Source organism: Carya illinoinensis, chromosome 12 (assembly GCF_018687715.1).
Source record: "Carya illinoinensis cultivar Pawnee chromosome 12, C.illinoinensisPawnee_v1, whole genome shotgun sequence".
NCBI classification, from domain to species: Eukaryota; Viridiplantae; Streptophyta; class Magnoliopsida; order Fagales; family Juglandaceae; genus Carya; species Carya illinoinensis.
Genome location: NC_056763.1, coordinates 30,431,606 through 30,459,464, shown reverse-complemented (window position 1 = coordinate 30,459,464; position 27,859 = coordinate 30,431,606). Strand labels below are relative to the sequence as shown.

General features: G+C 36.8%; 8 protein-coding genes across 12 annotated transcripts; 5 read left to right on the top strand and 3 right to left on the bottom strand.

The window, feature by feature from the left end:
• The first annotated feature begins 1,008 nt into the window (after positions 1–1,008).
• Positions 1,009–3,640, top strand: LOC122290487. The gene is made up of 3 exons (XM_043098216.1): positions 1,009–1,317; positions 2,946–3,046; positions 3,158–3,640. The coding sequence occupies exons 1-3, from the start codon at positions 1,263–1,265 to the stop codon at positions 3,437–3,439; spliced, it is 438 nt and encodes a 145-aa protein (XP_042954150.1). The 5' UTR covers positions 1,009–1,262; the 3' UTR covers positions 3,440–3,640.
• Positions 3,641–4,988: 1,348 nt separating this feature from the next.
• On the top strand, positions 4,989–5,874 carry LOC122289850. The gene has a single exon (XM_043097195.1). It carries the CDS (start codon positions 5,183–5,185, stop codon positions 5,471–5,473), a length of 291 nt encoding a protein of 96 aa, XP_042953129.1. The 5' UTR covers positions 4,989–5,182; the 3' UTR covers positions 5,474–5,874.
• A 657-nt stretch (positions 5,875–6,531) lies between these two features.
• On the bottom strand, positions 6,532–8,834 carry LOC122289849 (two-pore potassium channel 1). 3 transcript variants are annotated; one of them, XM_043097192.1, is made up of 3 exons: positions 8,698–8,834; positions 6,996–7,910; positions 6,532–6,835 (listed from the first exon to the last, which is right to left on the bottom strand). In XM_043097192.1, exons 2-3 carry the CDS (start codon positions 7,871–7,873, stop codon positions 6,673–6,675), a joined length of 1,041 nt encoding a protein of 346 aa, XP_042953126.1. In that variant the 5' UTR covers positions 7,874–7,910; positions 8,698–8,834; the 3' UTR covers positions 6,532–6,672. The 3 variants fall into 3 exon arrangements, with proteins under 3 accessions (XP_042953126.1, XP_042953128.1, XP_042953127.1); XM_043097194.1 differs by having other exon boundaries at positions 6,996–8,279; positions 8,698–8,773; XM_043097193.1 differs by having other exon boundaries at positions 6,996–8,801.
• Positions 8,835–9,357: 523 nt separating this feature from the next.
• LOC122290070 (two-pore potassium channel 1-like) lies at positions 9,358–11,649 on the bottom strand. The gene is made up of 3 exons (XM_043097602.1): positions 11,489–11,649; positions 9,849–10,804; positions 9,358–9,662 (listed from the first exon to the last, which is right to left on the bottom strand). Exons 2-3 carry the CDS (start codon positions 10,775–10,777, stop codon positions 9,548–9,550), a joined length of 1,044 nt encoding a protein of 347 aa, XP_042953536.1. The 5' UTR covers positions 10,778–10,804; positions 11,489–11,649; the 3' UTR covers positions 9,358–9,547.
• A 328-nt stretch (positions 11,650–11,977) lies between these two features.
• LOC122290208 (heavy metal-associated isoprenylated plant protein 42) lies at positions 11,978–13,899 on the top strand. 2 transcript variants are annotated; one of them, XM_043097795.1, is made up of 3 exons: positions 11,978–12,070; positions 12,433–12,508; positions 12,601–13,899. In XM_043097795.1, exons 1-3 carry the CDS (start codon positions 12,068–12,070, stop codon positions 13,023–13,025), a joined length of 504 nt encoding a protein of 167 aa, XP_042953729.1. In that variant the 5' UTR covers positions 11,978–12,067; the 3' UTR covers positions 13,026–13,899. The 2 variants fall into 2 exon arrangements, with proteins under 2 accessions (XP_042953729.1, XP_042953728.1); XM_043097794.1 differs by lacking the exon at positions 11,978–12,070 and adding an exon at positions 12,101–12,299.
• A 1,122-nt stretch (positions 13,900–15,021) lies between these two features.
• On the bottom strand, positions 15,022–16,093 carry LOC122288994. The gene has a single exon (XM_043095858.1). The coding sequence runs from the start codon at positions 15,955–15,957 to the stop codon at positions 15,232–15,234; it is 726 nt and encodes a 241-aa protein (XP_042951792.1). The 5' UTR covers positions 15,958–16,093; the 3' UTR covers positions 15,022–15,231.
• A 577-nt stretch (positions 16,094–16,670) lies between these two features.
• On the top strand, positions 16,671–21,283 carry LOC122288990 (mitochondrial import inner membrane translocase subunit TIM50-like). 2 transcript variants are annotated; one of them, XM_043095853.1, is made up of 10 exons: positions 16,671–17,247; positions 17,595–17,683; positions 17,859–17,895; positions 19,132–19,193; positions 19,277–19,390; positions 19,779–19,883; positions 19,975–20,073; positions 20,304–20,463; positions 20,674–20,776; positions 20,932–21,283. In XM_043095853.1, exons 1-10 carry the CDS (start codon positions 16,962–16,964, stop codon positions 20,975–20,977), a joined length of 1,101 nt encoding a protein of 366 aa, XP_042951787.1. In that variant the 5' UTR covers positions 16,671–16,961; the 3' UTR covers positions 20,978–21,283. The 2 variants fall into 2 exon arrangements, with proteins under 2 accessions (XP_042951787.1, XP_042951788.1); XM_043095854.1 differs by having other exon boundaries at positions 17,117–17,247; positions 17,513–17,683.
• A 1,153-nt stretch (positions 21,284–22,436) lies between these two features.
• LOC122288995 (zinc transporter 11-like) lies at positions 22,437–26,875 on the top strand (the record flags this gene model as incomplete). Its single annotated transcript, XM_043095859.1, has 3 exons — positions 22,437–22,905; positions 25,894–25,952; positions 26,127–26,875. Coding segments are annotated over 3 exons (1,032 nt in total), but the record flags the coding sequence as incomplete, so codon positions are not given.
• Positions 26,876–27,859: the final 984 nt, after the last annotated feature.

The window sequence follows — 27,859 nt, the reverse complement described above, 5'->3', positions numbered from 1 at the left end:
TAAATTTTTTTATTTTTTTAAATATATTTAAATATAAATAGATAGAAATATATATTTAAATGTATAAAATAAATTTAGTTTTTATATTAAAAATTAAAAAATAATTTCATCACTAATTAATTTAGAACGAACGAACCTCATTCCAACAACACAACGCAGCCTTAAATATAAAAAGTTAAGGATCCAATCTGTAATTCACAAATCTGTCGGTGACCACACGAGAATTACATTATAAGCTGATAACTCTCATTTTGCACTGTTGGATTTAAATGTTAATGGAAATCATGTGTGCGTCCGACACTCCAACCTCCGATGTTGACCTCAAGACGCTCGTGATCAAATCTAATTATAATCAATGATACTCACCCAGCCCCTCCTGATCTAACATGCCACGTACCCAAATTCTCCTTTCGTGAAATCACGAGTTCACCCTCAATCCCTCAACAGCTTAGCTAGAATAAAAGGGGTAATACACAACATATTTTACGATATATTTTATGACATAGATAGGAAAATAAAAATAATTTTATAAAATGATTTTATTTTTATAAAGTAATTTTAAAAATTATTTATTTATTTTAAATATTAATTTATAAAAAAAATGATAATATAATTATCAAATATGTACACTAAATTTGACAACTCTTATATTTTTATTTTTTAATAATTAAGAAAGTAAATAGTAATGAATTTAGATCTTTTTATTTTTTTTAATAGTTAAGAATGTTTAAAAAATAATTTAAATAAATAAATAAATTTATTTGTACTAGTATGTATATTTTGTAGGTATTTTTTATTTAGAATTTTGCGATGTACAAACTAATTCACGTACTGATCTATTTATTATTGTTGTTATTTTTATATTTAAAATTTAAATTAATATAATTTTTATTAAAATTTAATTTTCTAATCGATAGACGCACGTTAGTATTGTTCTTTTGTAAAATATTGTGAAAGTAACCTGTGGTTATGATTTTTAATGTTGGCCAGGTCTAGAGAGAATAAAAACATAATTTAATTAAATGATATGGAATTTTATACGGAGCAATAGTTCTAGGGTTAGGGTTTTATTACTGTATTATCTTCTTCCATATTTGGGGTTTCTTTAGGGTTTCTAGTTATATAGCTCTTTGCTTCAGACGCTCACAGATAGAGTATTGGGGCCTTTTTCTTTGGATTCGAATCGGTGGCGATTGGCCGTGTGATCGTTTACTGGGCTTTTGCGCCCTTTGGCCGTTGAAATCCATGTTCATCAGCGTCCCATGGACTCGTCTCCAGTCCCAATCCCTCCTCCACTTGAAGAAGAAGATGAGTGGGGTATCAGTTTTTCTTTTAAATTTAATTTAATTTTATATTTTGTCCGTGGCCGCTTTTTTGTTTGCTGGGAAAATGCTGGAAAGAAAACATTTCTAATTTCATTCGGGTTTCCATGTGATATTGGTTTCTATTTCTCCGATTTTTTTATGGTTAAAAATAGTATTTTGATTTGGTTATTTTAGTTTCACCATGCTTGCGTTTCTGGGCGTGGGCACTTATTGTATTATAGGTTTTATGTATTTATTATTGGGTTTTTCTCCTTTCTCAGGAGCTGTTTGCACATTTCAAGTGGTAGAAGAGTTGAAATATTTAAGGGGTTTGATCAGGACTTAAAGTCATAAATCTGCAAATGAATATACATTTTTTGACCAAGAAAAAAAATTCTTATGTATGGATTTAGCTAAATCAGCTAAAAACCTGAAATCTGAAGTTCCATTTTTATGAAGGAAATGAGTTTGTTTCCATTGTTCTACTCCTTCGACATGCCCATCATATAATATAAAAACCTGGAATAACGAAAGTTCGTTTACATGGTCTAATATAGGTAGTTGGGCGTTTTTAGTTGTCAGCTTGAGGGGAACATCCCATGAACAATGTTTCTTGCATACATGCATGTACTTGGCCATACTTGGCAATTGGGCAAACATAGGTAATTGAGGTTATGGTTGTCAGTTTGAGGGAAACATCACAGGAGCCATGTTTCTTACCTACATGTATGCACTAGGCCATGCTCATGTGGCTGTATTCAGCGATTTTATCTTAATGGTGGATAAACAATGCTACCCTTCATCCTAGACCTTATAATCCCCAGTCACCTTTGGTGATGTGGCTGGCACATGTGAAGTGGCTTATTGTATCAACCACTTAAATGATAGCCACTTGGTGATGTGGCAGGGATGACAACATCTAGGATGAAAAAGAGCATTACTCATATAGGATAAAAGACCTGTTTTTAAATTGTGATTATAGGAATCCAGAATCTCATCCTCATGCTCATTTTTGTGTGGAGAGGAAATACCTTTTGAGCTAGAGCTCCATGTCATCAATTTAATCTACCTCAAAACTGAATCTGCATGTTGGATTTATATATGATTAATCTCAATTGGGTTATTTTCTAACAAAATTTTCACTTTTCACTTTTAGGTCTACTTTACTTTAGATAGTGATAGGAGTTATACGTATTTTACAACACAAGGCAGCTGTTTTATGATGTTGCTTTGGCTAAGGCTGTGTTTATCTTGCTGTCTTATAGAATACAGTAACGTTTCAAGTGAATGGTTCATCTTTTGCATGGCACTTAATAATTAAGGACACTTTGAATTCACTGAGTTTGACTAATCTTCAAGTTCGATTTGGAATATCTTTAGCTCTTTAGTAATTGCTATTGCATTGCATGGATTGCTTTGTAATTTTGTAGTTTAATTACATGTTAGTGTAAGAATGAAGTAGGTGTGATGTTAAAGGTAATTAGGAGGCAGCTGTTTTGATAATTTCAATGATCTGTTTGCATGAAATCCATCACTGTTAAACATACAGAGTTTTCTGGTCTCAGCAGTGCTAACTTCTGCAAATTTTGTGAGGTGTTTCTGGCAGTACTAACATAACTCTTTGGCCGGTATTTGCATTAGATACCGATGGATTTGTGATTCCAAGCTTGGAAATTGGAGACCCAGATCAACGTAAGCTTGATGCTCCAGAAGTAGAATCTCCAAAACCTCCTTCTCCAAAGGTCTGCTGCAAGAATCCTCGACTCTTAATGAGGAAGATAATCTATATACGATGGGACTACTTATGCACTTAACCTTGAATCTTAGAAATTTTCGTTATTGCACTTGTGCAGGCCAAAAAGGAAGAGAATATCTACCTAGGCCCTCATGGAGCACCCCCTTCCCAGTCAAAGCAGCAAGAGCAGAATTCTTCTGGTCGTAAGCAGCGGTTCAAGCAAAAATTGAAGGAAGCAGACAGGAGGACTAGTGGGACAGTTCGGGAGAATAAGTTAGAAAGTCTTCGAGAACTTGTGGGTGGTGGCAAAGGAACTGCCAACATGGAGAAGGGCACTTCCAAGGATTGGCTAGACCCACATTGCCACGAGTCTCAATTTGAAAAGTGGAATCACCAGTGACCAGAGCATCTGATAGCTTATTCAACTCGGCACCAGTCGGTCTCTTTTTCTTTTCTGCTGTAACGCTACTGTAAGCTTTTATCATTTCTCAAGATTGAAATCATTGAGGTTATGTATCTAGGCGATAAATTCTCAATTGGAGGACCTTGGAGTATTGCTACAGTTGCTAAAAATTATTTAAAAGTTACTGTTGTTTGCCAATACCCTTTCCATTGCATTTTCGTGGCTCAAGGTAAATTGTCTTCTTAGACCTACATGTTTGTTCATTTTTCTTGAAAGAATGATCATATATCTTGTATATTTGCAGTTGACTCGTATCTCTTGACAAAATTTAATTGTCATCCTTTTGTATACACATCTAGAATGTGATACATACTGTTGTCTCCAAGGGTATGGAGAAAAATGCCCTTATCCTAACAAAAAGAAATGGTTCTATCCTTTTCGTTTTACTTGATCGGTGCCAACCTCTGATTGTGGAGAAATATTAGCTGAGGGCGGGCTACTCGAGCTTTGGAGGAAAGAAATATGAGAAACAGGGAAGTCAAAACTCAAGGTCAAACTAACTCACTGGATTGCACAAAAATTGCAAGGTAGGCGTGTTCATTATTTTATGGTTTAGGGGGGTTCGACTTTGGTCTTGCACTTTTAGCTCTTGTTCATTGTTGGGCTTCAATATTGGATAATACCATTCAAAAATTAATTATTTTTACGTATTTTCTTATTTATTCTATTAATTTAATTAGTTATATTATATTTTTAAAATAAAAAAATTATTTTAATTAATTATATCAATAAAATATATTTAAAAAATACATAAAAATAACTATATATATATATATATTAGTAGAACTCAATTAACTCGGTCTCGAATTACCACGTTTTGTTTTAGATCTCATCTTCCCCACAAGCCAACAAAATCCTTTAAACCCATACCATAATTAAAATCAATGAATTAATTAATAACCGACAGTTGCATGCAGTGAAGGGAAAGTGACAAAATGTCCTTGTGGTTATTTTTTAAGCAAGATGACCTTAATATCCCTCCCTGTCTCTTTGGAATAGTGAAATAAAATGATTGTCCTTTCAAGCAGAGTTGCAAACATAGTTTTTCACCACATGAATTCCAATTAATAATAATGAGAAAAAAAAGAAAATATGATGAAGGAAGGACAATCTAATATATTTATAAATTATTTTATTATTATTTATAATTTCTTAATTATTATTTATAAATTATTTATTATTATTTACAAATTATTTTACTATTATTTATCAATATTTTAAAATATATTAGTATCTAAACAAGAGCTTAGCAAACAAATAGTAAATAAAAGTAATATAAGGTATAAAATCTAAATAAATAAATTTTGTGTAAATTTATGATAAAAAAATAGATTCTATTAAAAAAATTATTTTATTTATATGGTTTTCAAAGATGAGGTCTAATTTTTGCCGTAAAACTTGTCTAATTGAAATTTATAAAAATCATTTATTGCTAATAAATACGGAAGAAAAGTGAGTGGAGATTGGATAAGCAAGCACACGAGTAAAAAGAATAGAAAATCACGGTCACTGACTCACTCCTCCAAGAACAAACAAACACTTCAGTCTCGCCTCAGAGAATCTCTGCACAGTGGAACTGCAGTCCAATCCCACCCCCTCCTTTTCCGTTGTGAAAATCCAACACCAACACCACTCTCTCTCTCCTCTTTCTCTCGCTCTTTCTGCCAAACCCAAGAAGCCATGGAGATCCCGGAAAAGCTTCTTGAGTACAGGTTCCACATCATCTTCGCTCTCGCTCTCCCTCTCACCATCGTCTCCATCGTCCACGTAGCACCCAGTTTCGTCCCCGTCTTGGCTTACTTCTGGCCCCTATTTCTCTCCACCGCACTCTTCCTCTTCGCCGTGATCTTCTTCGGCCGGACTTCCGTAAAGGGCATCGACGTCCACGGCGACGACAAAGCCGTAGAGGGACTCATCGATTACGTCGCTGGGCAACCGGAACATTCGGTAGAGAGCTTCAAGTCCGAGTAGCAGCACGAAACAACAAAACCCATGTGTAATTTCGAAACTCCTCCCAACCCCCACTCCCTGTTTTTTGGTTTTTGTCTCTGGTGATCTGTAAATTCTTTCCGGTGAAGAATAATTTTGTTCATGACATTCAGATTCATCTTTGCATTATTATCTAAAAAAAACTGGGTGTATAATTATTATGTTCGTAGGAGTGCGGTGAATCCGGATAGACACTTGAGACACAAAGCTAGGCTCTTTAAGACACGCATATTTTGAATGGGATTGGATTGGGTGAGGAAACAAACGAAATGTGTAGGATGTGATTGAGAAAGGGCCGATGGGCTCACCGAAAGGGAAGGACGTCTTTCTAATTCTATGACTAGGAAACCCGTGTTATTACACGTCACTCCATTTTTGTTTCATTTTCTTGAAGCTTTAAATTAAAAAATTACGCAACGCTTACATATCTACGACGTCATATATCATTTCTCTTCCTCTCTCTTATAATTTTCTTTCCTTTCTTTGATGTTATACTCTGCGAATAGTGATGTGGGACGTTGGACGTTGGATAAGTTTGTTGTGGGGCCGTAATTGGCGATGACATGACATCCGACTGAATTATGGGTCCCATGAACTTGTGGTTGCTCGAAACTTCAAGAGGGGCTGCTGCATGGTTATTCGTTTGCCGGTGGGTGTCGTGGGGACTTTTGTCAAATGCATGAGCATGGCATTGACAATGGTTGATTCACCACAATATAATTATAAATATTTTAATTACATACTTTAAATGTGAATTAAAAGGCCCAAGTCTTTTACAACATGAAGACATAAGAGGAAGGCTTGGAAGCCTTTGTTAAGGAATTTGGATCAAACAGGAAGGATTTCACAAAACAAAAAGCAGTATGACAATACCTTTTGCAGATCTTCAATCATCTATCATTAGGACTGATCTTTAATTTCCAAGAATCCCAAGTAGTAAATGATTCTAACCAAGCTTCAGTCTCTTACTTCGATGGCCATCATCCGTTCATACCCAAGAGGTACAGACCAGAATGCGAATGATAATTGAGACTGAATTATTGGGTTACCAATATAAATCATCATGTCAAAAGCCATGAACCAGATGTATCGATGATGAAAAGTTTATTTTACACAGTATTTCATATTTCTTTACAGTCTACACGTGTATACAATCCAATTACCAGGTTCCCATGGTAAGGTCACCTCTCTGGTTTAGATGATTGAGCAAGCATTATATCAGACGCCGACAGAGCTCCAGACTGATCAACATCCAGATCTTCGAACTCTTCCATTACAAGTGAAATGTCTTCTTCAGTTATCTTTCCCATCTCTTTCAGCTTATATAGGACGAACTCAGGAGCACTGTGGAAAGAGAAAGAAGCAATGTTTGAGCTTAAGTAATATATTAAATAATCTGTGCATTGAGAAAGAAAAACAATACATTTTTTTTATAGAGCTTGTGCAGAAAAGCATCCGTGACAAGAAAGATATGCTCTAAAAAGAAACAGATAAGATAACTCACTCAACAACCCCATCATTATCAAGATCAGCTGCTTCAAGATCTACATTTGTCACCTTTCGAGTAAGAACCGACTTGACAAGTGCCCTATGTCTTCTTTCGGTGTTTAACTCAGCCATGTATAGAAAAAACTGAGCCAAGGAAATAGTACTTGTCAATATCCAAACGACAGCAAAAGCACGCCCCGCTTTAGTAGAGAAGCTCTTATCTCCATAGCCAAGGGTTGTGATGGTAGCACAGACACAATAAAATGCATCAACTACTTCTAATTTCTCAACAGTAGCTAGGAAGGTTGTCCCAGCTACTATGAGCACCATAAGAAGGACAAAGACAGTTAAACATTTGTATTTCACTCGGTTGGTCTCAGCCTCCTTCAGAATATCCGAGGGACCAACTTTTTTACGCAAAGCATTAACAAGTAATATTTCCTGCTTCTCTAACAAATAATCTGCTGCTTTACTCAGGACTAGTCCAATCAGAGCCATTCCCGTGAAAACAAAAGCACAAGCAAGTAGTTTTGTAAGGGCGCTGTTTGGCACCAAGTCTCCATATCCAACAGTGGTCATTGTCACAATACAGAAGTAAACGGCATCCAGAATCCCATCCGTCTTCTTCCCCTCAATCTGGTTCCTGACAAGATAGAAGCATACTGCTCCTAAACCGAGATACACAGCGAAGAATAAAGCTACTTTCTTAAAACTTGGGTGCACTTTGCCAACATTGGAGTCGGAGTTTGGAATCGAGCTGATCACATCTTTCTTTGGAGGAACAGACCCTGCGAGAGGAGCACTTTTACACTGCCGATATCTTCTTCTATTCAGACCTTTCTTGTTTTTCTGAGCTGTGGGCTCCAGTAATGATGACAGCAAGGGTTCTCTCATTAAAATGATTCAACAAAATTGAACAGAGCTAAAACACCTGTACCGTCACATTCAAGTTAAACTGATTACAATAATAACATAAAATTCCTTATTGATATCATCTCTAACAAAGATTAGTCATGTCGCCAAGGGTTATGATCTAAATTCGATAAAAAACAGAAATCCACCAGTCACATTTAGCATCTGAAATGTAAAAGCAGTAACTGCTACTCGTACTGCTTCTTGTTCTCCTCTATCAATGCCTTGTGCGTCGTCAACTTCCGATTGAAACCTCGATTGCCGATTCGATTCAAGCAGAAATCATTGACTTAACAAATCCAAGTTTATACATTTAAGAATATGGGCTTGAGGAAACATGAATTCTCTCCAGCAGAACAACTCTAATCATGGCTTCAATTGTGAGTTTCTGTTGTCATTCACAAAATCAAAGATCTATAAAATAATCGAATTAACTAACTGGCTGTGAGCCCAAATGCTTCACTTGATTGGATCAGCAAGATTCTTTACAGTATGCTTCACGCGATTGGATCAGCAAGATTCTCACAGTACACAATCGGCATAAAAAATTCTACAGTAACATTTAATTTGTATACATCCAGGAGAGTTGAATTCCAGATAGAATCGCTCACAATTTAGCCAACATAACACCCTCTACTCATGCATGGGGAAAAAACAAACCAACTGAAGAGAAGAGGAAGTGAAATGAAGGGACATACACATATTGGAGTCAAACTGAGGTTTTTAAAAGAGGTTTCCATAGAAAGTAACCTAAATGGGCTTCCAGCAAGATTTAACCACAGAGAGAGAGAGAGATGCAGGCTTACCAGTGGAAAGAAGTATTGGGTTTCGTTTTCCAAGCAATTCGAAGTGTAAGAGAAATTTGAGTAGCAAACTCTCGAGGAATTCCCCAGAAGATCTAACATTTTCAGTCACTTCCCACATTTCAACTTGTATTTATAAGCGTCCACTTGAGACTAGGATGAAGGCGAGAGATCGTAAGATGGGATGGGCCGAGACCTTAAACGAGTGGGCCGATTCTCTTGGCCCGTTGTTTTCTTCTTCTTTTTCATTTTAATCTTTCTATTTTTCAATCAGTATTTTATGTTAAAAATTTAATTTATTTTATATAAATCTCGTATTTATTATTTTTAAAAAATATATAATACTTATACACTATATAACTGTAAATATCATTTCCTTTCTAGAGATAACATGTGCACTAGAAGTTTAAACTTTTATTTTATTTTTAATTTAACGTGTTAGAAACATGAAGAACACGTTTTTATTGAAACTTGACCAATTGAGAAGTTATTACAACCGTAGATAAAAAAAATATGAAGTCTTAATTACAAATATGAGTAATGCTAGATGTAATCTTATGGTGTGTAAGTTTTATATACTCTTCTTGAAAAAAGTAGGGTCCACTAAATAAACTCTAATTTTTTATGTGGACCCTAAAAAAAAAAACAGAGACACAATCCATGTTTAGTATAAATCATTTTTCTACCAATACAAGAAGCTATTGCAATGCCAACATTCTTCTCTTCTCTCGCTTGATGACAAGGGACGAGTCGATCAGTTACATCAGTACTGCCACCTCACATGAATTGGTAAAGTCACTTGTCTACGTAGAAGAAAGTAGTCCTGATCAATTAAGATTCTTTGATTGATCTGTTAACAATCAATGTCAAGGTGTTCGAATTCCTTCCTTATCGTTCTTACAAGAGAAATATCATCTTTGGTTATCTTGCCCATTTCTTGAAGTTTATATAGGATGATCTCAGCAGCCCTGTGGATCAGAAAATAGAAAGAGTAAGAAGATTAAGTTGTATAAATCATGTAAAAACAAGATTACAAGAAAATTTGCCGATTTAATTCCTAATTATGATGAGTTTCAGATTAATCATACATGCATGGTGATGGTGTTTGCAACAATAAAATTAAGAGAGAAGTAAAACTTAAGCATTCAACTTACCTTACACCACTATCATTATGATCAAGATCATCTGGTATTGCCTCCAGTTCATCATCATCATCATCTGTCATCTTCCAATTACTAAGAACCCGCTTGACCAGTTCCCTATGTCTGTTCCCTATGTTTAGGTCAGCAATGCAGGCAAAAAACTGAGCCAAAGTAATAGTACTTGCCAGTATCCAAAACACTGCAAAAACACGCCCTCCTTTGGTTTTGAAGCTCTCATCTCCGTATCCCAAAGTTGTGATGGTAATGCTAACACAGTAAAATGCATCAATTAGGTCCAACTTCTCAACAGTAGCTAGGAAGGTTGTCCCTGTGATTATGAGCACCAAAAGAAGCATTAATACCAATAAACACTTGTATCTTCCTCTAATATTAATGGTCTCAACCTCATCTTTAATACTTTCAGTTGGACCACCATTTTGGTATATATCCAAAGCTTTTACTAGCAAATCTTCATGCTTTTTAACCAAAGTGTCTGTTGCATTGCTCAGGAGTAATCCAACCATTGCCACTCCTGTGAAAGAAAGAGCACAGGCCAGTAGCTTTGTGAGGATGCTATCAGGGATAAGGTCTCCATATCCAACTGTGGCCATTGTTACAATGCAGAAGTAGACAGCATCAATAATTGCATTGGTTTTCTTTCCCTTCATATGGGGCGTCAGGTTGTAGAAACACAAAGACCCTTCTATTAAAGAGACAACAAAGAATACAGCTACTTGCATTAGAGTAGGGTCTAGTTTCTCTAAAATGGGTGATTTAGCAGAACTAGTAGTACTTGAATCACCACGTCCAGTTTTGGCACTTTTGCTACGCTGATATAGTCGTCTTGATCTCTTGCGAGCATCTGTCATGTTTATTTGAGACGTAGGAATTACTAATCCTGATAGCATGGACCCTTTCACTTTTGCATCATTGCCGGCCATTGAGATGGTTCAGCAAAAGATAAGGACCTGCATGCACGCGAAGTTGCATCAGGGTTCAATCAAAATAATTATTAATTCATGTTGTCCAAGTTGTCTATGACTCTATATTGCATACTATCAAATCTTCATTAGAAAAACATCACAAGCAATAAAGTTTCAGTATTTTGATCCGTTGCATATAAATGGTTTCAACTTTCTATCAACTTTTAGGACAATATACCATTATCAGTGCAGAATATATTGAAACTTTTTCTTATGACAATAAAACTTAGCATCTGGATTTTGTGATGGATGAATTTTCAGGTTCCAAACTATAGTTTAATAGCAACACTAAACATCAACCTTGTACCTTTCTCGGTTTATTGAAGAAATCTTATTAATTTGTTGCTATATATATATATATATTCTTTTCCAGATTCAGAGACGCATTTTTCCTTTTTTTTTTTTTTCCTTTGCAGACATCTCTTAAAAAATAGCATTTAAGTACAACGTGATTATCCTATATATATAATTTGAATAAAGAATGAAAAGGAGGGAAAATCAGCAAATCATGTCAGTATTCTGACAAAATAAATCAAACAAAGATTGTATTCAATTTATTAAAAAGACATGTATGATGCCTAAGAGCCTTTGTGCTTGAATTATGCTCAACCAAGGGGGGTGACAGAGAGAGAGAGAGAGAGAGAGAGAGAGAGAGAGAGAGGTCCTCACCAGTGAAGAAAGAGATCATTCCGGGAGGGAGAGTCTAGGGATAGTGCCAGTGCAGAAAGACATTTGTTGTAATTCTTGGTTCTATCAGTACAAACCGATCGAAAAAATAAAAAATTGTTTGAAGATGCTCTTAATTCACAATAGAAACTTTTGGAATTTCCTTTAGAATAAAGGAAAAGTTCGTATTCGAGAAACCTCATTGGAAAATAGATCTTAAAAAAATAAAGGGCAGTTTAGTTCACGCAACTTAACTTCATTTCAAGAAACCTGATTGGAAAACTAAGATTATATACATATTTGGTTCTAATTTTCATAAAAATCCATGTGGCTCCCATGGGAATCACATTCCCATATGACACCCACGAAAGAAAGGTGTCTTTTTTTAGATTCTTTGCCCTTTGAGTCTACATAACTCTTGCAATTACACTGATTCGTATTGCAAAAGAAATAAAAAACAGATTTTAATGATCACCTTCCATCATGCTTTCCATATATAAACAAGCTCACTTCCTGATTGATTTTTATATAATTTAATATGATTGATTATTGCGGGAGATATTTTAGGACTATCTGATATATATGGTATTGTTTTTTGGTCTTTTTGACACCAAAGATATATATGGTATTAATGTACTTAGAATATTTTCTCGTAATTGTAACGACTTAAGAATCAAGATTAAGGCATGTCCATTTTTGAAATCCTAATCACCCTTTAGGAGTCGACCTTCAGAAATATTTTCTGAGTCCTAGATAGGGTAGCAAGAAACTCCATCAAAAGGTTTTGGTGATGGATTACTCCTTTGCAGAAGTGGTTAGATTAATGGAAAATAGATGTTAATTCTTTTGTTATTGGTTGTTGTTACGTTTCTTCAATAGTTTTTTTCTTTTCTGTTTTCGGCCTTTGAGATGATTTGTTAGATATTCTTGGAATGTTGTCTTTGCAGACTTGTGTTCTTAAAGTGAATTCACAGTGTGAGACGTGTAAGAGGAAGGTGATGGAAGTCTTGCAGAGTCTGCGTGGTATTTTTCCAATTCACCTTTGATTGATAATTCATTTTATTTAAAATGTATTCTGTTTTAGCATAAAGTTTTTTATTTTATAAAATTGTTAGGAGTGTACAACATGACGATGGATGCCGATCAAGGGACAGTGAAAGTTACCGGGAGAGTAAATCCAAATGTACTTCTGAGGGTGTTGGAAAGATATGGTAAACATGCAGAGGTAAAATGGATTAGGTTTGATGGTGAGGTCAGGGAAAGAGGTTGCTATTATTATGGAGAAAATGGATCTTTTCCTTCTCCATATCATGGGATGTCATGCAATTATCCAGTGTTGGGAGCTGGGTATGATTACCCACCATATGGAGGAGGGTTTGATCACTATCCATTGTATGACACCTGCAGCCACATCCCTCCACCACCGCTACCGCCACCGACACAATATCACCCAATAGCGCCACCCTTTTTTCCTGTTCCAATAGGACCCCAACCATTGCCTAAAGTGGATAGCAATTATGAAAGTTGCATGCAGATGTGAGGTACTGATTTTTGGATCACGTTGGTTTTTAAGGATTTAGATGTTTATGTTCTGACTTCGTATCAAAGTCCGTAAGGTTTACAATTTTGAAGGGGCGTAATTATTTCAACATGTAAGGGGGGTTTTTCAAGGATTTAATTAAATGCTGTAGGGTCTATATGCACTGTCTATCTTTTTTCTTTTGTTCCTTTTTCTGAAATCCAAATTAAAGCCTACACTAAAATCAATGTCACCCTCATGCACGATCAGATCATTCATTCACAGTCCCACATTATAACTAATTGTAGAGATTGCAGTATCATTTCAACCAGATGGGTCTTTACGAGTTTATATCCCTCAAATGGTTAGTGTAGCAGATTTCGAAGTTATCAAGAGAATGAAGGCAGTTTCATGAATGAGTACATTAGTTGCTTTTAGAGGAAGATAAGATCTAGAGAGTACTTGGTCATTCCTACAACGTTGTGTCTCTCTCCCATTAAGTCCCACCTAATTTGGAGGGGCCAGAATCTCTCAGCCACTCAAATTCACTCCTGTGCTGTATAGCCTTCTATGGGTGGGAATCGAACATGTTCATTTAAAATGAGATCAACCTCAAAATGTGAAGAAGAATAAGATCCTTCTGGAGAGAAGCTGCTCTCTCATGTAAATCCATCTTGGAGATGTGAAAATGAAGGCTCTGGAGTTTCCAACCACATGCTTGATTAGTGTACAAGATTTAAGTTATCTTGCACCACGTGTACAACCTATGCAAGCAAATGCAACCTTCAATCCCTTTCAGCTATTGAAAACAATTATTGTCATTTTGTTGTAACAATATTTTCTTCTTAACTCAGTATTTTTCTGCTTTGATTATAAGACTATGGCCTGATATTGCCTTGTCCCTACTGAAGCTGTGAAAAGCACTGTGGCAGATAGCAACATGTCAAAAATATCAAACCTCTGTTTCAATGTGATAAAAAGAATTTCAATCACATTGAAACAGAGGAAGGGGTTAACCAACTCATGTGCTCATCAAGTTTGTTTGTGTCTTGATGATGGAATGAAAAGACCAAAATTCAATTATTTTCATATTGACCTTTTTACTCGTTAACATTATGTTGTTTTATGAACAACTATATCGGCATAGCCTAACAACTCCTTTCAAAATCAAATTAAAGACAGATTATACGTTGGTATAATCTAGATAGAAACAACATAGCATATGGTCCTTCAATGGTTTTGATGCTGTCTTTGTGAGGTGTAGATGACTCACATATGTATTTAAAGACGTGTCTGTTTTTCTCCAAATTGAATCGTTTAATTCCAGCAGGCAATCTCAATCCTCCGTGCGTTAAGAATCATATGGTGTAGATGAACACGCCCTGTCATATTCTTTCAAGGCAAAGCTGTATAATCACAAGTCAATCTTAATTGGTTAACTTGTGTAAGCAGGACTTGAATCAAATGGTGATTTGGTTCGATTATCATGACACGTTTTCTTTTTCAATTCTGTCAAAATTATTGAGGAAAAAAATGCCCCCCAGATACACTCCAACCCCATTTTTGTTCATAATTTATTATAGAGGGACATTAGCGTTCATGTCTATCTCAAAACAACTTATAAACTAATAACTTCAAGGAGAAATGAGCAGTAATAACCGGCCAAATGGGTTATGTCCCACTTCAATGATCAATCAATTTTTCGTACGGTCATCATTTACACAATGCTTGACATTCCATGGTATCTAAAACGAAGATGTAATGTGCTTAGGGTAACATATCAAGGTCCATATGTAGCTTCCAAGATTTGATGCGTTTGTTAATGAAACTCTTGTTTATGATAGAACAGTGCCTAAAAGTTTGCTGCATGGATTTTACCATGCTTATTTTAGGGCTTGGGCAGCATGTTATATCAACCTATACCTGCAGGGCCACACATCTAATTTTCCTCCCCATGCAAATGGATCGTGTGGCAGCTTTATATACCAAATAACGCAAAATATGGTTGCAATAAGACTACAGATACAATATTCACTGACTGTTTATTCATATTACAACAACAAACAAGTACACAGATAACAAAATTACGAAGAACAGACAAGAGTTCCTAGAGTACATTCACATACAGCTAACAGAAGAAGGGTGAACAAGTATTGGAACTTACAATTCACAATCAGGATTAGAGACACACATGATTTTTTAAGTAAAAAATAATTTAAGGGGATCACTAGACCATAACTAGTTGTCGTTGAGCTTCAATTCTTATTTCTTCCTTCATCCTTCTAATAAAATCGTCGAACTTCTTGTTTAGTTCTTCTATACTCAACTTCTCATTTCCTTCGTTTTCTTCTTCTTCTTTATTGATAAATGAGCTAGTTGCTGACTCATTTTGTTCCTTTTCATCTTCTGAGACATATACTACACCTTCTTCTTCTTCTTCTGAAATAAAAAACCTGTTTTCTCCTTCCTCCACAGCTGTATTTTCAGTTTCCTTTTTCACATCTTTGATCAAATAGTCTATTTCTCTCCTTTGTTTCAGGGCAACATTCTCTGCAGAACCGACGGTTTCTACCATAACCTTGTTCTCCAACGTTGCCTCATTGGTCTCTAATGTAGACGAGTCGGGTTGCAGACCAAGATCAACACTTGTGATGGATTCCTCGTCGTGATTAGACCGTGGCAGAGAACTTATTAGACCGGAGTATTTTGAAAGGAAAACCAGGAGCCCATTGCAAATGAGGAATATGCAGTTTTTATCAACAGTGTGGCCAAATAGTTGGAAAGGGAATGCGGATAAGAAGTCGAAAGACTGGGGGAAAGAAAGCGAGGATGAGTGAGAAAAGAAGAAAGAAAACACAGAAACTGAGAGTACCAACTGTGTCACCTTCTTTAGAAACTGCATGCTTATAAACTGAGTCAGGGTTTGTGGTTTGTAGTACTCAGTTAGATCCATTTTGATATCTGCTCTGGCAGAAGAGGGAGGACTTTGGAAAAGGAATATGTGGGTGGGAAAGGAGTTTAAGCTTTAAAGAATATGAAACAGATTTAGGTTGTAGTTTCAAGCTTTCTCATATATATATATATATAGAGGAGTTCTAATCTTGATTTACATCCATGTGGATGGGTATACAAAGCTACCCTTGGTTGCCAAGCAATATAGAAGCACAAAATATCCCTTCAATGGTATCCGAAGGTAGCAAATTGCCCTTTGAGGAAAGTCACATCATTATTGAAGGTTCCCCTGACCAAAATGGGAGGTTTTTTTACCATTTACTTCACTATTTTAAACTTTCTAGCTGTCCCTTATTAAGAAGATATCTTCATCTTATCAATTAGAGGTTGATTGCTATCTGGCTTTATGATTGAGGGGTTGCATTTTCTTGAAGGTTCTAACCAATAACCATGAGCAGTGTGTAATAGAGATAGAGCCAGAGAGAGATAGAGACAGGTAATCCCCAAAACCGCCCCATAAAATATGAATGTGATATCGTGACAATGGTCCAATATATGTGTCTGTAACGCAAGAGCAATAAACTCACATTGTAGCTAAGCTGAAACAATGAAACATCTGGTTGTGGGTATAACTCGTGCATTATTGTAACTTAAACAGCTTTACTAAAATCATGCACCCTATGGTCATGCAAAGCCTCTCAAATAGTTTATCCGTGGAAAGCTTTGAATTACTGTAACTCTGAAAGGCCTTAAATTTGGATACAAGTTTAACCAAACCGTTACTTAATTCGATTCTACTCTCAGTTTAGAACCGCTCAACACCAACTCCCAAACAATCCCTAGTCATAACCTTCAAGCTCAAAGCCCCCTCCCATTTCCAAACACCCCCGTCCCCCCGTCCTCCTCTCTCTCTCTCTCTGTCTGCGCCCAAAACCCTACTTCGAACGCCAGAACACGCGGAGATCTCACAGACAGACCCATATTAATAAATAAAAATTCATAGGGATGTCCTTCCCCATACTCCGATCCCGCCTCGCCTCCTCGCTCACGAAGCACCACCGACGCCCATTAAGCTCCGACGTCCTCTCGGGCGCTCCCAAAGAGCCATTAGCCTCGTCGACTGCATCTGCGGCTGCTGTTACTCCTCCTCCTCCTAATACTACTACAGATGCTCCTCTGGGTCCTTCCGATGCGAACATTTCAAGCAGCAACAAAGGTTGGAGGTTTCTCAAGTACGGTCTCATCGGAGCCCTCACCGGAGCCACCGCCACTGCAGGCTACGTCTCATATGGTTCTTGCTTTTTTCATTAATACGATGTTGTTTTTGTTTTGAAAATTACTCTTTTTCTCTCTTCTTTTGGGCATTTGTTTTTGGCTGAGAACTTTATAAGATTGATAATCAATTGTTTATTTGGTAAGAAAATACTAATAATTATGAAATATGACATTCATATGATGATTAACAAGGGTAAAGAAAAATTTGCTTTATTGTTGTTTGTGTGTGCGTGTTTCCCCTTTTGAAAGCTAACAAAATTTGCTTGGTTTTGGCTTAATAGAACGGTGAAAGCTAATTTCATTGCGGTTTCTAGATGAATAAGATAGCGAGAGCTGTAAAAAAGGCGTGTATTTATTTTACAGCGTACACTTTGGATGAGATCGACGTGAAGACGAGGGCATTACGATCATCAGTGAATTTCAATACGACGGACGATGCCTCGGCAGTTGAAGTAAGTGTAGGGTCATTCTTTCTTCAAATAGGGTAGTTTGGCCATTTGCTGCAAATGTTTTGATTTGTGTGCACTTTGCTTGTGCGTTTACTGCGTTTGAGCTTGTGCGGTGCTAGTATTTGCAATACAATATCGGATAAGGTGTAACATTTTGTTTCATCGATCTCCTGTGCAGAAATTTAAAGGTTTGCTTTACTCTGCTGCAATGACAGGTAGGAACCTTAAATCTATTGCAGTTTTGTCTCTATTCAGCTGATTATCTCTGCTCTGTGTTATGTTTATGTCGTCAATCCAATTTTCAATTTGTGGGGTTTTATTGGATGGTTATTTCTGAGAGCTTACCCTTTGCATTTAATCATTTCATCGTATTCCCATTCAAGTCTTAAAAGTAATATTTCAGGATTATGTAATTTGATGTTAATGCGGTGGTTGTTGCTGACACTCACATATGAACTTAAGACATTGAAAAACACCTAGTTGTATAGATTCCCTACTGACAATGGCTGCTATATGGACAACTGATTGTACTGAGTATCAGCAGCAGTTGGAGTATTAGTTTTCTTGTAGGTTTTAAATCCCTAGGGGTTGGCTCAAGTGGTCAAGGCCTTGGGCTTGGGGGTATGCTCCCCCTTGGTCTAAGGTTCAAATCTCTTTGGGTGCAAACAATCTTTAGGGGCCATCGGACTAGGGTTTTTTCTCTTGAATTATCCGAGGTACAATTGCGGGAAACTCCTTGTTGTAGGGCCTGTGCACCCCTGGGATTAGTCAGGATGTTGTTCCTGAACACCCGGTGCTAATAAAAAAAGGTTTTCTTGTAGGTTTTTGTCGTTGGCTATGTTACAAGGCAGGCTTCATTTTTTTCTAGTAACTTAGGTTTTGTGTAGTATATTTTCTACAATTCTATCTATAGAAGTTTTGGCCTGTTTCAAACTTTGCCCACATAATTATTTACCGTTTTGGTGGATAGAGACTTTATGATTATCATTGCACGTCATTATTGTTAGAAAAATAGGAGCATATGGGGAATCTTGTGGGCTCCGTTTCATTCTATTTATACTCTCATTCCCCCCACCCCTGATTGATGAAATAGCTAGTTCATTGTGTAATTAGTAGTTAGTGAAGAATCTATAGGAAGTGAAATCTAGTGAATGTCTTTACTCCTTATGTGTGTGCCTGGCTTGTGAAGACGGTCTAGCTGGCACACTACATGGGTTTGAGGCTGCTGCGGAAGATGAATTAAGAATATTCTCAGTCAGCTCTGAATGCCAAAAATCATAATTTTCCTAATAGCTAATCAAGAACTTTTATTGATAGCAATAGGCATAGCCCATGTACACAGGACACATACAAGAGAGACACCTAAGCATGATTAAATCTAAAAACCATCTTTCTAGTTATAATTTATATTTTGATATCAACATTGATTCTTTTTTCCTCTAACATCTCAGTGCCTGCTAAAGCAATTGAGCTTTACTTGGAAATGGGGAGGCTGATTGAAGAGCAAGTTCAGGTACATGCTTGGTTTTCATCTGTGATTTTCTACTTAGCACAACCTTCCTTGTGTTTACCGAAACTTTTCGTGCTTCGTGGCAGAGTTTTGCTGAACCATACGCAGAGAAGCTTCTTCCAGATTTGCATCCTGCAGAGCGACATGTTTTTACACTTGTTCTAGATCTGCAAGAGACCCTGATTCACTATGATTGGACGGTAAGGCGAGTACTCTTTTTTTTTTTTTTTTTTTTTTGAAGTTTTTAAAGGAGGAAACAAGATTGCTTGGCATTTTCAAACTAGTTGATAATGTTCTGTTTTAGTCGTGTTCTGTTTTAGCTTGTATTTAGGCATATTCTCTTGTATACTTCCTGTGTACATGGGCTATGCCTATTTACTTGGAATAAAATTCTCTTATTAACTATAAAAAAAAATGAATAAAATAAAACTAGTTGTTAATAGTGTTATGGTTGCTTAATATGTGATGTCGTGTTTCAAGTATTGGTTTCACTTTTACCATGTGTTTATTTTATATCTGGTTCTTGTGCTCATAGTTTTTGTGAAATTGCTTAATGTTGTAAGAAATTTATCTTTGTGGTATTTGAAGCGAGAGAAAGGCTGGCAAACTCTCAAAAGACCTGGAGTTGATTCTTTCTTGGAACATCTGGCTCAGTTCTATGAAATTGTTGTATATTCTGATGAGCAGAGTATGGTAATCTGATTATTCACTTGCTATCTTCGTCATCGCTGCGTTCTTATTTTAATATGGCTATCTTTATCTTGATTTCTATTGATATGTGCAGTTTGTAGATCCTGTTGTAGAAAGGCTGGATCCTAAGCATTGCATACGATATAGGCTATCTAAGGGCGCTACCAAGTACCAGAATGGGATCCATTACAGAGTATGACCAATTATTGATTCACATTATTTCCCCTGCATTATATTCTATTATTTTCATGTGTTTTCAAGATTATTGCAATCTCTGAGTTCTATCTCTTGTGCTGTAGTTGAAATTCTTTGATTGTTATTCTCAGCATTTTGCCTATTTCCCATAATTTATATTTGGAAATTATTTGTGATGCTAGACTAGATTGAGAAGTGTAGACGATAATATATAGTTTCCCTTGTCAGGATCTTTCAAAGCTTAACAGAGATCCTGGAAAGATTCTTTATTTGAGTGGACATGCACTGGAAGGTTGCCTTCAACCAGAGAACTGTGTTCCTGTCAAGCCATGGAAGCAGCATGAGACAGATGATACAGCTCTTTTGGATTTTATACCATTTCTTGAATGTAAGTGTTGTACAGTTCCTAAGTTCATGCCAAATAATATTGAATGAGATACTCCTTTGCTCATAAAAGAAGAAGAAGAAGAACAGGACACTCCTTTAAGTGTTTATAGTTACCATGTTGTTGAACTACAACTGTCCTTGCGAGAATTCTGCCTGGTTTGTTAATTTCATGATTATATGTATGAAAATGTACTGCCTCGTTTGTGTACAGTTGTTGCCCGTACCAGTCCACCTGATATCAGACCAGTACTGGCATCGTACCAAGGGTGTGAGATCCCAACAGAGTTCATTAGGCGTTCTAAAGACTATCAGAGGTAAAGGGGAAAAAAAAAACACTGGTTTTGGTGGGTCTTCGTTTGTTTTTGGTTGGGAGAGGGAGGGAGTGGGGTTTACTTGCTCCAAATGACATTTAGTGATCATAGTTGTTATACTGCAAGTTACATATTAACGATCATACCAAATGATGCAGGCGAATGGAAGAACAGAAGCAGCATGGTCGTTTATGGAGGCGTTGAGGCCAGAATAAGGCGTTTGAGGCCAGAATAAATGTAAAAAGAGGTGAAGGAAATTGTAGGGCTTGATTATTAACTTGGGATGACAGAAAAAAAAAAATACAAGGCACTGTTTTTGAAGGTACGAAGACAATTTTTTCTCAAGCCAAAAGCCATTTTGGCCAAAGATTTTGAACTGATGATGGAAGTTCTAGCAATAGATTATTTAATTCGTTTAGTGGCATATTATTGCATCGAGATTATTTTTTAAGCACGAGAAACACAATTTTGGCTTTTACATAAATTGAAGAAGTTTGTTCTTGTTGATAAGTAGGTTGTTCTTGAGAGGAACAGGGTTGTGACACAATTGACAATTGCTTGAAAACCAAATTTTTTTATTTGCGGGGAAATGAGCCTTATTACTCATTTCTTCTCTTTGGATGCTTTTTAGTCATTTCCGTGTCTTCTCAGTAGAATCTAGAGGAACGGAAATGTGCGTTGTAGTTTTGGACATGGAGCGTTGCAAGTCTTCTGGGTCGTTTTGGCCCAGACCAGGCTTTACGGCGAAGTTATTACATGGAAAGGTGGCATTTTGGATTTTCTTCCTACTCCAGATGTCAATGCGGTGGACTTTCGCTTTCTCAATAACTGGTTCAGTTGAGTTTTCCATCAACTTGGGGTTTTTTATTTCTTTCTATTTTCTTGGACCATGCGTGGCGTGGTTTTTCTGACGTGGCATAGCTTAGGTCCATATGACTGCTGCATGTTTATCTGTAGGAGTTATTAGCAGGAATTGACGATGATGCCGGAGCCACGCACTTCCATGAATAAATTATACGAGCCGAAATCACGCGAGGCTTTAAGAGCGTGCCATTCACGGAATAGACGGATGAATCAATAAATAAATATTAAAAGTATGGTTTCATTCCATAGACTTTGGAAAACATCATCAAGAAACTTTTGAAGAAATAACGTTATCTATTGAAAAAATTCTCTAAAAGATGAGCTTCGCCTGAATAGAAAATTGAAAAATAAATTAATAAATATAAAGTATGATCACAAATTTACAATACATCACATCAACTAACTTTTCAGAATAACATTATCTATTAAATATTCTCTATACGATCAGCGGCGTAAAATATGAATAGAAAATGAGATAATATAATTTTTTAAAATAAAAAAATTATATATAAATATGAATTGGCTGGTGAAAGTGAAACAGCACGCCCCCAGTAGAGCGAGTGAGATTGGGGGGTGAGCACCATACCGACCAAAAATATTATTTATGAGTTCCCAACTATATGTTCGGTGTTGTACTAGTACAGTACTACACATGCTCTTCTTGACTTCGTCGTCTTCGCAGTTCGCCATCTCTCTCTCTCTCTAACGAGTGCAACCAGTAACCTACGAAGATTATTATCCCTATCTATATACATATGACAATGTTAAGAATGTAGAAAAATCCCTACCATATCTCTAACCTCACACTCGCAATGCCTCGCTTCTTCGTATCCTCTCCCTCCTCCTCCTCCTTTTCCTCTCCGGCCACGGCGATGGCGACAGCGACAGCGACAACAACAGCGACGCAACCTACCACGACCTTGACCTTCGCTCCAAGCCTTTGATACTGGCTAAGATACGGTGCTTGATAATTATCTTCATAGCCACTTTCGTCGCCGGCGTTTCCCCCTACTTCTTCAAGTGGAACGAGGGCTTCTTGATTCTCGGGACGCAGTTTGCTGGCGGTGTTTTCTTGGGCACGGCGCTGATGCACTTTCTCAGCGACGCCAACAAGACTTTCGAGGACTTGACTACAAAAGATTACCCGTTTGCTTACATGTTGACTTGCGCCGGCTACTTGTTGACCATGCTTGCTGATTGTGTTATCTCCTACGTGTATGGCAAGGGAAACGGTGTTGGGTCCAGTGCTGCTGATCTCGAGCATCAAGGTATGTCCCTGTTCATCAAAGCTCTTTTTTTTACCTTTTCCATGTATCTGATACTCATGATCAATTCCATTATAGGATTTCAAAAGATTAACTATTAATACATCTGTGATGGGAATGTTGCGTTTGATTGCTTACAGGAAATATGTAATTGGTTTGGGTCATTTTGAAAGGTAAATTGTTGTCTTGGATTAGCGTACGAAAGGTTATGATTTGTATTGGGGAAAGTTTGATTAGCAGACGAAAAGTTACGATTACTATTCTATTTTAGTATATAGATGTCAAGGCCATCATTGCAAGGTAGACAATTTAAAAATAATGATAGGCTTACTAGAGAGTAGTACTTTTTTTACTATTTTTAATTTTTAATTTATTTATTTATTTAATAGTTAAAGAAGTGAATATTAGCAAGGTTGTATATATATTTTTATTTATTTTTTAATAATTAAAGATGTTAAAAAAATACTTAAAAAAATAATAAAAAAATTACAAATTTCAAATATTAAAGTTGTGAAGAGGTGGTAGTGATAAAGAGGACAGTAAGTGTATCATCATCTATGAGAAAAGAATAAAATAATATGCCAAACACACGAGTGAATAAAAATTTTATTACAGGAGTAGCGGAAAAATCACGGCTAGAAATAGATGAAGCTAAACAAATTCAAACAATCGGGTATCTCCTCTGTGGACTCCAAAACCAGGGGGTGAACAAGTTGTTGACTTTTGCTTATTTGTTAGTCCCACGTCGGTGGGATTAATAAAATTGGCACAGGCCATGTATTATAAATAAGACTTAACGTCTTAGTTTAAGTGTATCAATTAAAAACTTATCTAGTAACTTTTAACTTTAGTTAAATTCATCTATTAACCTTTTGTAAAATGGGAAGAGGTGTAGAGTTAAAGATTTACTAGTGGGGTAGTTTTGTGGGTGTGGTAAGGAGAAAAATTGTGTGATTGTAACAATTTTTTCCATAGTAAATTTTCTTCTCTGGGTCTGGTGGTTTTTCTCCTATTTTGTAGTTTTAACGTAAATTTCTTGTGTTGTTATTATTTCTCTATTTTTCTTGTTATTCCTGCAAAGGGTAGATCCTAGGGAGGTGAATTTGGAGGTCTAAATTCCCAACAATTGGTATCAGAGCCACTAGGCTCTTTTTGTGGGGTGGAGCTTTGGTGTGGTAGTGTGGATACGTACAGTCTAAGGAGGTTCTGTCTAGGAGATTGGAAATTTTAAGTGTGTCCATTGTGACCCTCCAATCTTTCCTAGGAACTGAATTAGTGAGGTACTATTCATTTCTACAGTAAATTCATCAAAGTAATGACAGGAAGTAGGCCTTCAAATCTTGTCAAATTTGAGGTGGAGAAATTTAATGGGAGAATCAATTTTGGCTTGTGGCAAGTACAAGTCAAGGATGTCTTGATTCAATCAGGATTACACAAGGCATTGAAGGGCAGACCAACACATGAAGTTAGCACTGGTACTAGTATGACTGGTGAAAGTAGCAGATCTAAAATGAGCGATGAAGATTGGGAGGATCTGGATTTGAGAACAGCAAGTGCGATACGTCTGTGCCTAGCCAAAAATGTTCTTGCAAATGTGCATGGAATATCTACGGGAAAGGAACTCTGGGAAAAACTTGAAGAGTTGTATCAGACGAAGGGCGTCTCAAATCGTGTGTACCTAAAGGAGCAGTTTCATACATTGCGGATGAGTGAATGTACAACTATTTCAGATCATTTAAGTGTTCTCAATGGCATTGTCGCTGAACTAGAAGCTATTGGAGTTAAAATTGATGATGAGGATCAAGCCTTGAGACTCATCTGGTCTCTTCCACCTTCCTATGAGCACATGAAACCTATTTTGATACATGGGAAGGAGAAAATAATTTTTTCAGAAGTTACCAGTAAAATATTTTCTGAAGAGAGAAGACTAAGTAGTGGAAGTAATGTTCCACTTGAGAACTCAGTAATGGTAGCAGCTGGAAATGGGAAGATGAAGAACTCCGTGAAGAAAAAAGTAGTCTGCTGGGAGTGTCGACAATCTGGGCACGTCAAGAAAAATTGTCCAAGAGCTGGAACAGGTTCGGCAAGTGGCTCCAAGTCAGTAAATGGAGATACTGATATTGATGCTAATATTGTGTCTCTCTCCATGGAAGATTTTGATATTTAAAAAGAGACATGTACATCCTCATGGCATGCCGAATTCCCAAAGTTGCCATGATAGAGGATGTGTTAATATTAGCGGATCCACAAGTTTGCACACAGGCATTGGTTTGACATTGATGCAGGGTGTGTGGTGGAAATTCATGTCGATGGCTGATGAACTTCCAGGAAAGCCAAACGTGGAAGTTACACCATAATTTTCAGCAAGGTTGTTTTCGACATGGGCCGAAGTGAAATGCTTGGAATTGGTTTATTCTGAGTGAGTATGCTTTTATGGTGAAGCATGATAGCGGAAGCTATGAAGATCTTCATTGAGGTGGAACTTGGCTGTGGGACTAGTCAAAGTCGCAAGGTGGAGATTGTTGACTTTTGCTTATTTGTTAGTCCCACATCAGTGGGATTAATAAAATTGGCACAGGCTATGCATTATAAATAAGAGGCTTAGCCTCTTAGTTTAAGTGCACCAGTTAAAAGCTTATCTAGTAACTTTTGACTTTAGTTAAATTTCTCTATTAACCTTTTTGTAAAAGGGGAAGAGATGTAGAGTTAAAGATTTACTAGTGGGGTAGTTTTGTGGGTGTGGTGAAGAGAAAAATTGTGTGATTGTAACAATTTTTTACATAGTGAATTTTCTTCTCTGGGTCTGGTGGTTTTTCTCCTGTTTTGGAGTTTCAACGTAAATTTCTTGTGTTGTTATTATTTCTCTATTTTTCTTGTTATTCCTGCAAAAGGTAGATACTAGGGGGGGTGAATTTGGAGGTCCAAATTCCCAACACAAGTTGTGGCAGCTTGATTGATCCCGTCATTCATTTTTTCTCCATTTCATTTCAGGTGGAGTTGAGCGAGGGAAAGGTATTAATAACGGCGTGACTTCACAAGCACAGCATCGGGTGAGAGATATGCTCGTTCATCTCAAATTAGCATCGGAGGAGAAAACGACAGTCTCTTCTATTTTAGATTAACTAGTCTATACTTAATTATCTGGGTTGTAATGTTGTACATACGGTAGATAACTTCCAGTCTTTTCTGTAACTGAGTCAATATCTGTTTGTATGACTTAATAGGTCCATCGTGGCTCCTTTGCTGCTGTGGGTTCGCTTGGGGATACCATTTTGTTGATTGTCGCATTGTGTTTCCATTCTGTCTTTGAGGGTATTGCGATTGGAGTTGCAGATACAAAAGCTGATGCCTGGAAAGCCTTATGGACAATCACTTTGCACAAGATATTTGCAGCCATTGCCATGGGCATTGCTCTCCTCCGCATGATTCCAAACCGTCCTTTCTTGTCAGGTGCAGCCTATGCTTTTGCATTCGCCATTTCAAGTCCAATCGGTGTGGCCATTGGAATCATTATAGATGCCACAACTCAGGGTGCTGTGGCAGATTGGGTCTTTGCCATATCAATGGGTCTAGCATGTGGAGTTTTCATCTATGTATCCATAAACAACCTACTATCAAAGGGTTATATACCACAGAAGAATGTCACGGCAGACACACCCTCTCTCAAGTTTTTTGCAGTGTTGTTAGGCATTGGAGTTATAGCTGTTGTGATGATTTGGGACGCTTGAGGTCATGCCGAAGTGTATGTGTGTTTGGTTCCTGCTTGATTGAACTTTGTTGGAAGTCAGCTCTCGTCTCCCTTCACAAAAGAACATATGCATACTGTATAGTTGAGACCTTGATTAATTGTATTGCACGGAAGATAAGTGCTAGTTTTGTTCGATGTCTACCTCTAAGTTAGTCGTATGTTATTTGAGTACTGTGACATATTCCAGTTAATAGAGCATTGCGCTGGGCATAGTTTCTACTTCAACTCTTGCTTATATGTTTTGCAATTGGCATGGGTTCAGTTCAAAGATGATCTTTTCAAATGGCAGAGCAAATTCTGCAAAGTCTAAACAAATAATCTATCTTGTGGATTTGTTCCGGTAGGCTTTTCCTTGTATGTTCACTTTCGGTGTCTCAGAGATATGTCAAAAGGCCCATAATGAGTGTGCAGAGATTTGGCAGAAGGGCCAAGCACGGTAGTGCAAAAGAATATGAAAGAAGGTGGGGAATCTGAGCAAATACGACAGAAAATGATAAAGAAATTGGGAGAATAATTAAATAATATACTTCGACCGAGGAAAGCAAGGGCATCAACCATTGGAAGACAGCTTCTCATGCAGAGAAACTCTTGGAGAGAAGAGGGGTCTGTTTCTGTTCTTTAACATGCTATGTACAAAAATATCTCTCTAAAATACATTTATCTGTGTTTCGGATAATTATTTGTATTCAATTATCACAGGGATGCATGGAGTTGTTAGCGGTATCATCAACTTGGCCAAGAGTCCTAAAAGTCTTTTGAAATAAAAGTAGTTTGTTAATAAGAGAATGATATCCTCACTAACTTAAGTTCATCTTTTATCTCTTTGAGTATACGTTGTTAATGAGAATCGTATTTATTCGCTCGTAATATTATGGCAGCCTCGATGTTTCCTTAGAAATATATAATAAGTACTTATATTTTGTCTCCTCGCTTTTTTAATTTCTTGAATAATCAATTATCTTCGTTTTAAGCATTATTAATTTGTTATAGAAAATGATAATATGACTATGCCTGTCAAATATGTCTACTCAAATTCTGCCTGGTTTGTTAATTTCTTGATTATATGTATGAAAAAGTACTGCCCGGTTTATGTACAGTTGTTGCCCATACCAGTCCACCTGATATCAGACCAGTACTGGCATCATACCAAGGGTGTGAGATCCCAACAGAGTTCATTACTCATTAGGCGTTCTAAAAACTATCAGGGGT